Below are 14692 nucleotides of genomic sequence, written 5' to 3'. Positions count from 1 at the left end.
GACGGCGCGCGGAGGCGCGGGCTGATGAGGCGATTCCGCCGYCAGTCCTAGCCGCCTCCGCCGGCCCCGCGCGCCCGGAGAGGAGCCCCCTGAGGCGGCGGGGACGAGGTGAGCGGAGGGGCCGCCTCGAGGGGACAGGGACAGGGACAGGGCCGGCGGGGAGCAGGGACGGGGCCGCCGAGCGGCGCTGCGGGCGGGGGCCGGCGGTGCGCGCCGAGGCGGCAGAACTGAAACCTGCACCTTTCGGGGCTTCTGCGTTGCCGTTTTTCCTGAATATTGTTGAAAGAGAGAGAAATAATAATAATAAAAAAACCCTTAGCTAGGCCCACTTGGGTCTCCCGCTGAAATGGTGCGTTTGCTGCTTGTGTCTCCCTGAGGATGAGGGGTAGGGGGGTCGCAAATCCAAGCGCTTGRTTCATCTCCCAGTTAAGGCCTTCCTGGCAATATGAAGTCCCATAAAGACACGGATCCAAGCCCCGCTCTGCAGAGGAACCAGTTCTCTCCTCTGGAGCAACACGGACAGCTCTGCGCTGGAAGTTGAGCTTGAAGAGTTAAYGTAAAAGCTTAAGAGATGCCCTCTGTGCATGGGGGCATCAAACTCTTTATACAGATTCAAAATTTTATGAAGAGCATCTCTCCATGGGTGCCTAAATTACTTGCCAAAACACAAAATGCAATGTTACTACCGATGGGAGAGAATGATTTAGTGTTGTGGACAACAACCTCAATTCCTGTACAACTATGGGGGTCTCCCCACAGTTTTCAGAAGAATGAAGGAACTTTTTTAACTTTTCGCTGTTACTGTTTCTTCAGGTTCCTTTCTTTCATTGTGTAAGTGTGAAATTTCCAGAAGAGCAGCAGACTTGCTCAGTGAATGAGATTTACCCAGTTCAAGAAGTGAATTAGGTTCTCCCTGTTAGTGTTGATACACTAAAGATAAAACTGCTAATGTGTTTTTGATGTGATGAAGAGTGTAAAAAGTTTGGATTGCAGAGGTTCAGTACAAACACTCCCAGCAWGAAGGAATATGCTTTAAAAAATAGGCAAAGAAATTAGTGTAATGGCTTAAAGCATTGGTTATTAACTAAAGTTTTAAGAGCATCCTTCTCTGTTACTTTTATGGAGTTCTTTAAGAAGCTTTTCCCTTGTCTTTCCTTCCTGTCAGTTTGATGGATTTTTAAGTGGCCCTGCAGGTAGGAGCTGCTGCCTTTTGGAGGGGACAGCAGAAGTCAACGTGAATCACAGCCTCCGGTATGATGAAATGCAGCTTTACAAGGGGACAGAGGGGGAAGCTGCTCACAAGTTGTCATGAACTTAAGAGCTGAGTTTTTTATAAGGCTCTTGCAAACTCAGGAAGCTGCTCATAAGTTCCAGTTGTCATGGGCTTGAACAGCTGAGTTATTAAAAGGCTGTTGTAAACTCARGTCAGAGGACTCCAGATAGTCTTGAGTGGCCACTTTTTTTTTCTTTATTTAAAGAAAGAAATAAAAAATAGCAAAGAAAAGAAACAGTAAGAGAGAAGGAAGATGACAGCAGGAGTTCCAGCCTCAGAATCTATGTGACATCCATGTGGAAGATGGCGATGCTGTTGAGATTAGGATGAGTGCAAGTAATAGTTCTGGAATCTGAGGGAAAGCAGTAGGTGGGAGACAGAGCCTTGGGTGTAAAGCCTTGTCCTTTCTACTTAGATATTGTGGTAATTTCTGTTGGACTGTAGCCTGTGAAAGGCAGTAATCCAGAGTCTCGCATCCCCTTGTTATTCTGTGTACAAGTTACATCTAAGTTCAGGTGTACCCTAGTTGGATTTCCTTTCCTCCCTCCCCAATATAATGTCAGTTTAGTCCCTGATAACACCAGTTATTGTTTACATGGACTAATGTTTTTTTTTTTTTATCTATTTGAAACATGCGGTTTTATAGTGAATTGTTTGCCTAAAGCTGACCAGAATTTTTCTTCCTTCCTGCAACTTGCATCATAAAACTCACCACACCGGATCCATGTTTCCTTTACCTGTTGACCAGGCCAATTATGGCARARAAMAAAAAAAAAAAAAAAAAAAAAAGAAGAGCAGAAGTTGAAAATTTTGAGATGAGGCCACCCACTGGTGTGGACAGGATGCACGATTCAAGTCATAGGGACAACATAAGCAATGTCAACACTTGAAGGCCATCTTAGTGACAGAGGAAAAGGAGCTAATTCCAGCAGGGCTGTAGCTGTGGTCTGTAGTGGAAAGGGAAAAGGTGGTGAAGAGCACAGAAATGAATCTTATGTGATTCAGTGCTCTGTGACAGTGGAACATTGCTACTAAAAACTACATCAGTGGCTTCTTTGGTTGAAATTGAGACCATGTGTAAGGTAGGCTTTTACTTAAGAAATGGTATTAGATGATTTGCTGCTAAGTATGTTCTTAGAAAAGCTACCCTTTATTTGATATTTTCAGACAGCCAGCTTTTTGTTGGAGCAGGTTGGTAGTTTGATGGAGCTGAATGTGATGSGAGAAGCCGTATTTCCTACTACCCTAACTGCCAATATTCCTAGAAAAGAGATGAGTTTTGGGGCCTACCAGCTTTCTTGGGTTTGAAACAGAGCAGCAACTTTCCAGCTAACATTATCCTCAAGTATTTCCATCTCACTGTGGCATAGCAAGAGGAATAAGAAGATGAAAATTGCAAGCTGCTTTTTGTGGTGTAGTTTTCCCTAGCGTTGAATAGGAAGGGGGTAGAAGTCTTTTGGTGAACCGTGTTTCTACTGGTRCCACTGACTAAACTTTCTGTGACATTTTGGGAGCTGGGATTTCGTGCCCATTTTCAGATGTCTGAGCGGCCTTGTTATGGCTCTATAGTTTGCTATCTGTCCTGTTTTCTCTTCCACATGGTTGTGTATTAACTGCCTTCAAACTGTTATATCTGTTGTTTCCAGACTAGTGGTTTCAAGATGCCGGGGGCGGCGACCATCTCGTTCAGCTGTGTGGATTCTTCTCTTTCATCACTGAGAAACTGCCAGTCTTACATTGACACTGGAATGGACATTGCTACTCGTGTTGCCCTTGACCTTGTGGAGAGTTTCAGTAAGTAATTCCTTTGAGTACATTATCTTGCTTATACTTCCTCTTGAGCCTCACATGTAACTTGTAGGCCTGCATGWTCTCACTTAGCTAACAGTCACTATCTGTCTTCCTTATAGAAACAGCTGCTCTTCTGGCCAGTTTAGGTTGTTACCATTCCAATCACCTCATTGTCCTAAATGATAAATTCCTAGCTTTATAATACAAAAGACTAATTGCATTTCAGTGTTGGTTATCTTACAGCCTTGTAGAAATTTCAACAGTGCTGAAAGAGATGGAGAAAGCCTCTGGAAAGGGTGAATAAAGTGCTTTTCATTCTAATAATGCTTCTTGTGTGTGTTTAATGTTTAGGGCAAGTTACATGAAAATAATACTGATTTTGCATACAGAACTGGAGACATGTATAAGATATGCCGTTTTTCTAAATATTGTCTCTTCCTGCTAAAATTAGACTGATTTAGGGTGCTTCTATTTGGACACTTGCAAAGAGAAATACCCATAATCTGTGATCACATCTGGCAGTCTTATCTTACTTGTTGCTGTTTTACARCAACAGGTGCCTTGCAAAATTGCCTTTCAAAGACAAGTATTTAGCCTGCTGTCACTACAGCTCCTTGGATCTACTATAAAGCTTTCATAAGGAAAATTGAAAACTCCATGCTCCAAAACCCTAAACAAAATTTTTAATTATGAGTGGAGAGTGAGAGTCCTCTAAAACAAAATAATTACTGTCTTGTAYTCAACTAAGCCAAAGTTTATGTTAAATCAAGATGAACAATTTTTGGTTTGTAGATTCAGTGTCCTCTGCCCTTTATATGTATGTAAATGTAAGAAAAAATTTGAGGCCCCTCGTCTATAGCGGTAGAGGAAAACTCACCTAAATATTTACCTTGGAATTCCTTTTGCAGTAAAACTGGTATAACCAGTTCTCTTCCCTCTCTGCATTTGAAGCTACCATCTCTGCTAATTCGCCATAAGAGATGCATGGATATTTGCCTGTGATAAATTCTGGTGGTCCCAAGACCTCAATGATCCACAGAAGGCAACAAAAGCGAAGGGTTTGCGGTAATTTCATCCTTCAGCGAAAGTCAAATCAAGCTCTTATTGCAGGCATATACGGAAAGGTGGAAGGAAACTTAAACTCCACTAAGCTGTTTGCAGATGAAGATGTGTGCTGTGTACTCCTAGATAATTTTATCTTCCTCAGTTACATAACTTCTGTCATGCTAGTTTTAAATACAACCTCCAGTTTACTGTGACCATTTCATTTGGTAATCAAAATGAGTGCCYTCGTGGCCAAGGAGGCCAGTGGGATCCTGGCTGCATCAGGAGGATGTTGCCAGCAGGTGGATGGAGGGGATCCTGTGCCTCTCCTCAGCTCTGGTGGGGCCGCACCTGGAGCATTAGGGGCAGTTCTGGGCTCCCCTGGRCAAGAGGGACGTGAAGCTTCTAGAGAGGGTCCAGTGGGGAGCGACAGAGATGGTTAAGGGAGTGGAACATCTGTCATACGAGGAGAGACTGAGTGAGTTGGGCCTGTTCAGCCTGGAGAAGAGAAGGCTGAGAGGGGATCTGATCAATATGTACAAATACCCGAGGGGAGGAAGTGGCCAAACCCTTCTCAGTGGTGGCCAGTGACAGGACAAGGGGCAATGGGTATAAGTTGTAACACAGGCAGTTCCATCTCCATGTGAGGGAGGAAGAACTTCTTCTCTGTGAGGGTGCCAGAGCCCTGGCACAGGCTGCCCAGGGAGGCTGTGGAGTCTCCTTCTCTGGAGATCTTCCAAATGCACCTGGATGCCGCCCTGTGCCCYGTGCTCTGGGTGTCCCTGCTGGAGCAGGGGGTTGGACTCGATGATTTCTAGAGGTCCCTTCCAACCTCAACCACCCTGTGGTTCTATGAAAAGGGCGATATTTTGTGCTCTAGCCAGTTTTGAGATCACCTGAATTTTTTATGCTCAGTGTTAACGACTAGGTTATTTCATAGACTTGATTTGGTTTTAGCATGGGCATATTCCTTGTGCAGTTGTGGCTGTAGAACGATGAAGCACCACATTTTTTTTATGTAGTATCCATACATAGTATCTCTGGAAAAGGTATTCCAGAGTGTTATTTGTTCGTTAAAGGCCATATATCTGTTTCCTCTGGTATTACGGTGTAATGCTGTATTAAGAGCAGTTCTCTTTGATACCACCTCTATTCTTTTCCTTGTTGATGTATGTGGAACAGTTCTATGACCTTTTTTTTCCCCTATTATCTTGCATTTTAAGTTTTTTTTCCCCTCTGCTTAAAGGTTGTCATGTATTTGACTTGGAATTCAGGTGGTTTTGTTCCATATTAGCATCATCAGGAAAGATACAGGATTTCTGTGACAAGACCTGCTTTTGGTAAATATGTACTGTATTTTTTGTAGTGTTTTAGAGTCAGGTTCATCTGATCTGCCCGACTTGACTGGTTAGCTCTCACTTCCAACTCATATGTGACAATTTCTGTATCTGTACAATTCATTTCTAAAGGATGTGAAAAAAGAACAGGTTGGAGTTTCAGCAGCTTTGAATGTGCATAAGCTATAAAGCAAATTCATGATTGTTCAGCTGGAGTGAAAATATGAGCTCACTAGGGGGCAGGTGAAGGCAGGAAAAAAGCAGTGTTTCCATGGAGTTACCGACCACGCTGGGAAGAGACTGGCTGGTTTGTGTGGTGCTGATGTGCCTGTGAATAGCACTGATCCTCCCTGGCTAAATCACCCACAGTGCAAAGAGGTCACTCGTCATGGAAGCTGCAAAAACTGGAATGAGTGTGAATTTAGGCTATTTCAACAGATGGTGGCAGTATTACATGGAAGGAAAAGGGAGCAAAGTGCTGGTTGGTTCGGGATAGCAGAGGGTGCTGAGAGGAAGAGGTGCCAGACTGGTGGGCACAAGTTCCCTCAGGGTATTCAGTGACTTCTCTTGCTAGTTCTTCATCCTTGCCCTTCTTCAGGCCATCTCAGGTGCTTTGCAAACAGTGGTTAAGCATCTCAGCTACCTGTGAGGTAAATAATGACGACTTTTTCCACCCTTGAAATAAAGCAGTCTCTTGGGTAAATAATGACTGCTATTTAAAAACATATTGCAACTGTGTAATAATGCAAAAGAGATAGAAAGAAATATTTTTCCTCTGAGTGAAGCAATACAGACTAACTAGAGAGGACAGGACTCTTCTTTGAGTTAGACATCAGGGACATCTGATTATCATGAATAAATAGTACAATAGATCTTTCACACCTTTATTCTCAGACAGTGCTTGAAAGTTTCAGAACTGAGTCAAACTTCGGCTTTTTGTTTAAAAAGTGATTTCACATGCAGAGTTTCTCCTCCTCCTGAGCATTAGCTGCTCAGATCTGATTAACTTGTTTTTCCTTTTGATTATCTGTTCTGAAAAGATAAAATATCTACTGGGAGGAGCATATACAAGTATAATAGAAATGAAGGGGGAGGAAGAGCTAGATTAATCAATTAAACATGATAGCTCTGCAGTAAATACTGGACAGAGAAATCAAAAAAAGTGAAGGAATCGGTTTCACTGGCATAAACTGCTGTTCAAATGACTTTGAAGGCTTAAAGATCTGATCTCCCTGTTATTTTGAAATGTAGGACAGAACCTAGTTTAATTCTCTGTGACCTTGCTTCCCCATTTCACGTGAATGGAAAGGTTGAAGTCCTGATATTTCTAAGTGGATTCATATTCATCTCTACTTATGCACATCGTTTTCTTCACTTGTATTTGCAGTCTGGAGTAGTAAACTTAGAATGATTTCTGCCCATTTAAGCCGTTATTAAATGTTGTGAGAGGTTTTGGGATTCCTAGTGAGAGGTAATAGGAAAGTACAGGTGTTTTTATTAAGGAACTGTAAAGAATAACAAGTCCACTTGAACTTTGCTCTAATCCTGTGAAGATTTTTGCACAGAATTCACTAGTGCTAAGTATTCAGGTCAGGCATTGCCTGTTTGTGAACATTATAATCTCCAACAAAATGAGGCAATGGTGCTGTACAGGATTCCTSTTACCTGCTGTTAATTTGGGTGAACCTGATCCTGAAACCCTTTTGTTTTTCAGTTAGCTTTGCTTGTTTATGTCTGTGAATGATTAAGAATTGCCAGTCCACTGAGAATTTGCGGCCTTTTGCACCAAACATATTTGTGGTGTTGGTAGATAGACAAAGTTGAAAAATACACTCTAAGAAGTTGTTAAGACCTTGTAAGAAGGAAAACAGACCGTATGTAATTAGTTTTGGTATATCATCACATCTGTGCTCAAACTTCACATGCATGTTCTATGTCCCAGTCCAACCAAACACTGTGGAAAGCATCAAGTTAAATTCTTACATGATCCTCCAACTCTTGGAGTGATCTGTGTTTTAAAGCTTAACCACGTGCTCTTATCCTTTGCTGGATTAGAGACCCAAGAGGTACAAGAATTTGAAGGTGACATAGTTAGATATCAATTATAAATGCACTTAAAATCATCTTTTTCATGTCAAGCTTTTCACTTTTTAAGAGTATATATATCTCACAAATGGCTGTAAATTCTTTTTTCTGTCTCAAAATTTGGCTTTGAATAAGCAATAAGACTGAGCTTTTGCTTTTGTTAACTATTAGGCGAGGCTAAATTCTACTGTAACTTGTGTCGTAATAAATTTAGTCTCAATCTGTTCKTTGAGCTTTAGTAGTCTGCCGTAGCAGTGACCCATTTCCTGCTCTGCCCTAAGGAATTGGATGTGAATTCCCTAATTTTATCATTTTTTATCAGTTTTATCCAACTCCTACAGTAGAAGYAGGAGAACTGTATCAAGGACTTGACATTGTGTAGTACGAACAAGTGTAGACATCAGCAGAAAGAAGACTCACTTGTGGTCATCTCACTGCTTCCAGCCCAGCACTTGGCCCTTTCARGGGAGTTTCTGGTCTCCCCACTGGAGCCACAGCTGTATTATAACTGGGAAAAGGTCTGGTGCAAATGCTAAATAATTGGAAGAGCTGGAGAGGATGCACACTGGAGATAAGATATTAAGAAATTCTTACATAAAGCTTCTAAAATGCATTTAAGGCATGATGAGATAGGGTTGTTATCTGATCAGATGGACAGGATTTCATGCCAAGAACGACAGACTTCCTCGATGTCTGACACCGTATTCCAACCACACAGCAAATTCCTACTGTAAAATGCAGAGGCCTCGCATTGTAGGATGGAATAGCTGGATGGGAAGCAATTATTCCAGCTGAACTCTAATCTTTTTCTGGGAAAGAATGGAGCTGCTTTCCTTTTTCCAGAAATTTGCCCTAAATTTTCATAGTCAACTGCTACCCATAGCTGTTTGCCCTCTGTATTATATAGCAATAATCTTCCTATTAGCAGCACTGGCCCTTGTGTGTGAGTGTTTTTCCTTCCTCTCCAATCCTTGTGCTTATTTTCCCATGCTTTCCCATGCTTTCCCATGCTTTCCCATAATCACAGAATATTCAAGGTTGGAAAGGACCTCTAGAGATCATCTAGACCAACCTTCCCGCTCAAGCAGGGATACCTAGAGCATGTGGCACAGGGCGGCATCCAGGCAAGTTTTGAAGACCTCCAGAGAAGGAGACTCCACAACCTCCCTGGGCAGCCTGTTCCAGGGCTCTGTCACCCTCACAGGAAAGAAGTTCTTCCTCATCTGGAGATGGAACTTCCTGTGCTCCAGCTTATGGCCATTACCCCTCGTCCTATTGCTGGCCACCAACGAAAACAGCCTGTCCCCTTCCTCCCTACATTCTCCCTTCCTGAACCCATACTTTCCCAAATTCTTGCAGCTTTATTATTTTTTTCTACAACCTTTAGATTTAACTCATTGCTCTCTTAAAATGTTAAACAGGCATCACTCTAAACACTACTAACTCGTGTTGATATAGGAAGGAGTGTTGGGAATATAGGCACATTGGCCAGCCCAGCCTGATGAAATTTAGCAGCCTTTTAATAGAGGGTTGATTCATAAGGTTGTATCGAATATCCACTATATTTGCATCTGGTGCCTCGCATTGCAACAGTCCTGGAGTTGCAGGCCAGAAGTTTGTTCATCGCTGCATTCCTGCTGCTTGGAGTGATGCAAACCCCAACACAGGCGTGGGATCTGTAGCTGTGTTTGAGTATAAATAGGCTCGGTTCATTTGTTTGGTTTTCTCTTTTTTTCCTAGTTTCTCTACTCCATTCAAAATTCAAATACAGTGTCTGTAGCACTGTATCGTAGCACATGCTTAAAGGTAAGTTCTTGCGTATGAGATGACCCATGAAATGACTCTTCTGGAGTGTAGCAGTGACCCTGCTGACACCGATGCTCCTAAAACACTCATGTTCAAKGAGTTTCCATAACGTTAGAGATCCCTGTGCTCTCTAGCAACAGTAGGAGTGTAATGGAGTTGTCTTCATAAGAGTACACACAGGTCTGCTGAGGGAGGACATGAGCTGGGACTAGGCTGTGACTTGTTATCCTGCTGTTGTCTAAGGCAGCCGAGGTGTTTTAAGATTTCTTTTTCCTTGCACGTCACACGTTTCTTTGCAAACGGATCGTGGTTCTGGACTGTGTCCTCTATGGGGTTAGTGCCCTCTTGGTGGGCCTCGCTGTGGCCTGTGGTGCAGGGCCCTGCCCAGGGAATGGGGAGCCTTGGCTTTTCCATGGGCGCTGTCCTTGAATCCCCATGGTGCCTGCCCTCACCCCATGCTTCCCAGGCCGCTGAGGGAATTCCTGTGCCCTCACCCCGCGCTTCCCAGGCTGTGGAAGGAATTCCTGTGCCCTCACCCCACACTTCCCAGGCCGCTGAGGGAATTCCTGTGCCCTCATCCCACACATCCTAAGCCACTGAGGGAATTCCTGTGCCCTCACCCCACACTTCCTAGGTTGTGGAGGGAATTCCCTCAGCGGGAAGCTGGCCACAGAAGGAGCTGCTTCCTGACCCCCAGCATTAGTGGTTGTCTTGCTACACCAGTGTCTGTGGTACTAACAGCCATCCACCAACTCCGTGTAGGCAACAAAACTCCGTGTAGCCATCCACCACAATCCGTGTAGGATCCTTCTCTCAGAAGGATCTTGTTTTGAGGGGAGTATTTGAGATAAAAGTTTCACATTCTCCTTCTGAAGAACACTTAATTTTTTCTTTCCTTCAAAAATTCAATAAGATTCATTCTTTCAAGACAGATTTTCTTTTTTATTGTTACCTATTTCCCCTGTAACCTCTATTGCATTAGCTTATTGTGTTGTTGTATAGATATCTAACCAGGCACAGTGAGGAAGGTAGATGTATTTTTTTTAAAATAGGTATGTTTATGGCGTCACACCTAAGAATTTTTTTTCCAAGTAATTTTATTCTTTTGAAACAAAGGTTTGGTTAAACTTCTATAAAATGCTTTTCTAAAGGTTTGGTTAAACTTCTTTTAATACTCTACAATGAATATCCAAATCTTGAGAAAAGGAATTTGGATTCATTTTTGTCCGAATTTTGTGCTTAAAGAATTTCAGTGGAATTTACAGTCTTTAAATCCAGCCTTGATGAGTCCATTGCTAGAATATACTGTTTAGTTCTGAAGATGTCAAGCAAGATGTCTGAAAAAGGAGAGTTTAGAAATACACTTCGCTTCAAAATCTGGAAAAACATGACTCGTAATGAAAGATTTGAGCTCTTTTGTTTCTGTCCCCAAACCATCGTGACCACAGTCTGTAATCTTGCAAAGTGGAGAGGAATAAATATGTGGGCTGGTTCTTTCCTAGCTGGAATTTCAGCTGTAAAAAGAACACAGTGCAGTTAGGGCAAAGCAGCTGTAATGAGCAGTGTGTTTGTTCTGAGTGCTCAGCGAGAAGGACACATCCGAGGGAAGATACAGAATCACTGTGGTCGGAAAAGACCTTCAAGACCATCAAGATCCCCAACTTGTGCTCTTCTGGGAGGAAAGAGGAAACCCAATAGATGGCAGCAAAGCCTTTGCTACGGCCCCTGCCCCTGCTCGTTCACCTGCTGCGGCTCCCGTCGCAGTCGGAGGTGTTTGGTGCTCCGGACTTTATTAAAGCTGATCGAGACGAACGTGATCTACTGGTTTGACTTCCTGCATGCTGCAGGTCATTGCATTTCATCCAGTTGTTCTGGCACAGGGCTGGTATGTGGTGCTTGAAGGAGAGCGCGTCGTTGGGAGGGAAATCCGCTCCTGATTCAGCACCAGCTGCTGCATTGGCTGCAGTGCCTGTCCCGGGGCTCCCCTGCCCTGGTAGTTTGCACCGGAGCAGAGGGATCTTCTCTGAACTACCTCGGGTTTTGCCAGAGCTCTTCTGGGTGCTCAGGTRGAAACTGCACACTTGATTCCTGAACTTACATGGGGTAATCTTCACATGGTGCCTGTTTTCAAATATATACATATATGCACACACAGAAACTCGTACTATAAACTCTGTGTGTGTGTGTGCACACATATACACACACATGCTCTTTTTCATGAGCTTCCTAAGGAGTTTCCTGTCTTCCYTTAATGGTCATTATGAGTTAGGGAAGGTTTCAGTCACCTCGTGGTTACCTCATGTACCCATAGTCAYTATAAATTACTGTGTCCTAGACCTCATTAATTCTCAACGGTCTTCAAAATAGCTCATAAGGGGGATTTAAATTCTATAGGGACCTTTCTGCAGACCCTCTGTACACCAGTGATGTTAACCCTAAGAGAATGAGTGAGCAGACAACCGTAAGTTATAGGCTGGAAGTTGGTGGGTGAGGTKCTTTGGCCTCTGCTCTGCATGAGATCAGAATAGATGGTCCTGAAGGTCTGCTCCGTTCCCAGATGCTGTGAAGCACTGCAGAGGTCTCGTAGGGGCTCGTCAGCACACAGATAAATCAGCCCTTTGAACAAAAGCCAGAAAGGAATATTTTATCTGAACAATTTACTGTATGAAAATATACTCGGCAGTATATTAATCTGTCCTTTTATATTGTCATATTTCTGTCACAGAAACAYGGCAATAAGAAAATACAGCTAGCTCCTATTTAAAAATACAGGCATCCAGTATATGTTGAAAATAGTTTAGGCTTTGAAAAATCCACTCTGAAAGCTCTCATTTTCATGAGTTGAGTGGATCAGTATTTAGCTTTCAATRACCTAATTGGGTGCTTAAAAATCGAGGGAGAGAGGTTGAACCCACAAAATAGAAAATCTGGGTTTGTCAGCATTCAGCCAGATTAAGAAAATAAAGCAATTCTGTTTCTTTTGTTAATTCTTTCCACTATGGAAAGATTTATCTGGTGTAGAAGCAAGCCTTGCTGACATGTTCTAGACGTTTGGGCAAAGCAGAAAATAAGCCTGTACACAGACACAATCATTCTGAGACCTTATCATCCTGCAGCTGTATTAATAACACCCWTTTAATAATTCAGGAACTTGTGACTGCTCTGGTATCTCTTTCCTCTGTTTTGGTGCTCGCAATTATTTTTTTTATACCACTGCATCTAGAATTAGTTCTGTGTTTTTAATGGTTTCAGATAAAAATAATTTAAAAACAGAAAACCTAAAAATACATTCTGACTGAAATCTGAGTTTTATGATAGGTTTCCATTTACACCAATATTTTATAGCAGGCTGACTCTCTTGTGAAGAATGAAGATTATAGTGTGCACTGATTCACCAAGAGCTTAAATAGCAACGTTTGCTTCCTAAGTCCAAGTTTCATGCAAGGCTTGCGTTTTCCTTRCGATTGCAGACACCGAGACCTATGAACAATTTAAGCCTTTGGTGACAGGCATAGGTTCGTCCTGTGAACTGTGGGTGTAGATTATCTTTTTATGATTATTTTGATAACTTTTTTTCTTTCCTCCTCCCTTTTCTGTACCTCATTTTCTCTTAGGAATTTAGGAGGGCGTTCTATGACCAAGGCAAAACAACCTAGGTGCTCTAAGTCTGGCTTTGCTGAAGCCTTTAAGCTAGGAAGTTGGGTGCTCTCAATCTGGCTCTGCTGCTGCGTGGCCTTGGGCAAGACATTAAAGTTCACTAGGCGTCAGTTTCCCTTCTGTAAAAGGAGGTGTCAGGAGTGTTTGGAGCATTAACATTTGAATATCTAAAACTCCTGTATTCAGTTTTGCTACTGCTTTTGTTTTCAGTACTTGTGGAAATTACACTGTAAGAGTCTAGATGTAATTTCGGCAGCCTGTACGGAGGCATGTGGTTGGAAAAGGTGAGAGAGGCATCCAAGGAAAAAGCTTGTGTGCATGTGAAAGGAAAGGCAGCAGAAGAGAAAACAGTYGCTTAACAAAAATGTCATCGTTGGCTTTTTTGAATTAAATAAGAACTGTTGGGTCTCAGAAGACCACGATATGCATTAAAAGTGGTTGAAACAACTGAAATATGCTGTGGACACTAAGTGAAAATTGCAATTAGATGAATTTATTGAGTAGACCCTTCAGACGTGTCTACAAGGAGTGTAGTCTGTATCTTTTTATTAATGGGTATAAATAATTCTGTGCCAACAGAGAAAAATCCTGCACTGATTCAGAAATGATTATGAAAAGATGGAGAGGGAATCTTACCGGTGTATACAAATAGGGASGGTGTCAAGAGGATGGGGCTGGAATATTTTCAGGGATGGCCAGTGACAAGACAGGAGAACAGGCATCAGTCACAAACTGAAGCCCTGGAATGTCCACCTGAATTTGAGGAAGAACTTTCCTGTGAGGGTGACAGAGCCCTGGAACAGGCTGCCCAGAGAGGCTCCTGTGAAGTCTGCTTTTCTGGAGATCTTCCAAACCTGCCTGGATGCCGCCCTGTGTCCCRTACTCTGGGTGTCCCTGCTAGAGCAGGGGGTTGGACTGGATGATCCCTAGAGGTCCCTTCCAACCTCAACCATTTTTTGTGCAAAAGAAATGAACTACTGAAACTGCTTTTGAAAAGATAACCAGCATGGTCTAACAGAAAGTCARCTACAGTGATACAGAATACATCCTGACTGAAAAAATTGTTCAACTTTTCTTGGCATAGGTCCTCCCCTTACATATCTCTTCATTAGCCTTCTTTCAGTTTTCAGCTATTGGATCTTACTGTTTTTTGTCTGCCCAGTTTTTCAGAAATCTTTAGGATGGTCATGGTGGATCATGGGCAAGTCACTTTTCAACATCTCTCCCTTAAATTAAGCAGGTTGAGCTGCTTTAGTCAGTCTTGTTGTAAACCACAATTTTCAGGCTTTGAAAAAAATACGGGGCTCTTAAAAATACAAAAACTTTTTGGAAAAAAAATGCAATTTGTGGAAGGATTTGGCCTTATGCTTGTTAGTGTAGCAGATTTGCCCAAGTTACGCACTGCTGCCGTAGAAAGGTAGGGCTGTATCTGCAAAGTCTTCCATACATGAATAACCCTTTAAAAAAACCTCCTTCCAGTCTTATGGCTCTTGTAGTCCCTGGGTAAGGGCCTGGCCTCTGCCGTTAGCATCACAGGGCACCGTGCTCTGCGCTGGGCACGTGGGGATGGCCGGGTGACCTGTCCTCACTCGCACTGCTGCCCAGCTGCGGCTATAGGCAGCGTTTCCATGAGCTCAGTGCCCACACAGCCTACTCCACTGTGCTTATTACTCGTCATCTGCTAGCTTTCTGATCYGTT

The 14692-nt window shown here is 42.9% G+C and overlaps 1 protein-coding gene across 2 annotated transcripts in view; it reads left to right on the top strand.

Annotated features, from left to right (window-relative positions):
• Window positions 1-18: 18 nt before the first annotated feature.
• The window catches only part of NSMCE2 (NSE2 (MMS21) homolog, SMC5-SMC6 complex SUMO ligase), a 126141-nt gene continuing 111467 nt past the window's right edge, over window positions 19-14692 (top strand). For both annotated transcript variants that reach the window (XM_026045648.1, XM_026045649.1), the window contains exons 1-2: window positions 19-108; window positions 2920-3067. In XM_026045648.1, coding sequence (XP_025901433.1) covers window positions 2935-3067 — 133 coding nt within the window. In that variant the 5' untranslated portion in view covers window positions 19-108; window positions 2920-2934. The remainder of the gene's footprint in view (window positions 109-2919; window positions 3068-14692) is intronic.

The sequence above is a fragment of the Nothoprocta perdicaria genome, unplaced genomic scaffold (assembly GCF_003342845.1).
Source record: "Nothoprocta perdicaria isolate Ctin4 unplaced genomic scaffold, notPer1 scaffold_407, whole genome shotgun sequence".
Classification (NCBI taxonomy): Eukaryota; Metazoa; Chordata; class Aves; order Tinamiformes; family Tinamidae; genus Nothoprocta; species Nothoprocta perdicaria.
The sequence above is the reverse complement of the archived record's forward strand: the minus strand, read 5'-3'. Positions and strand labels throughout refer to the sequence as shown.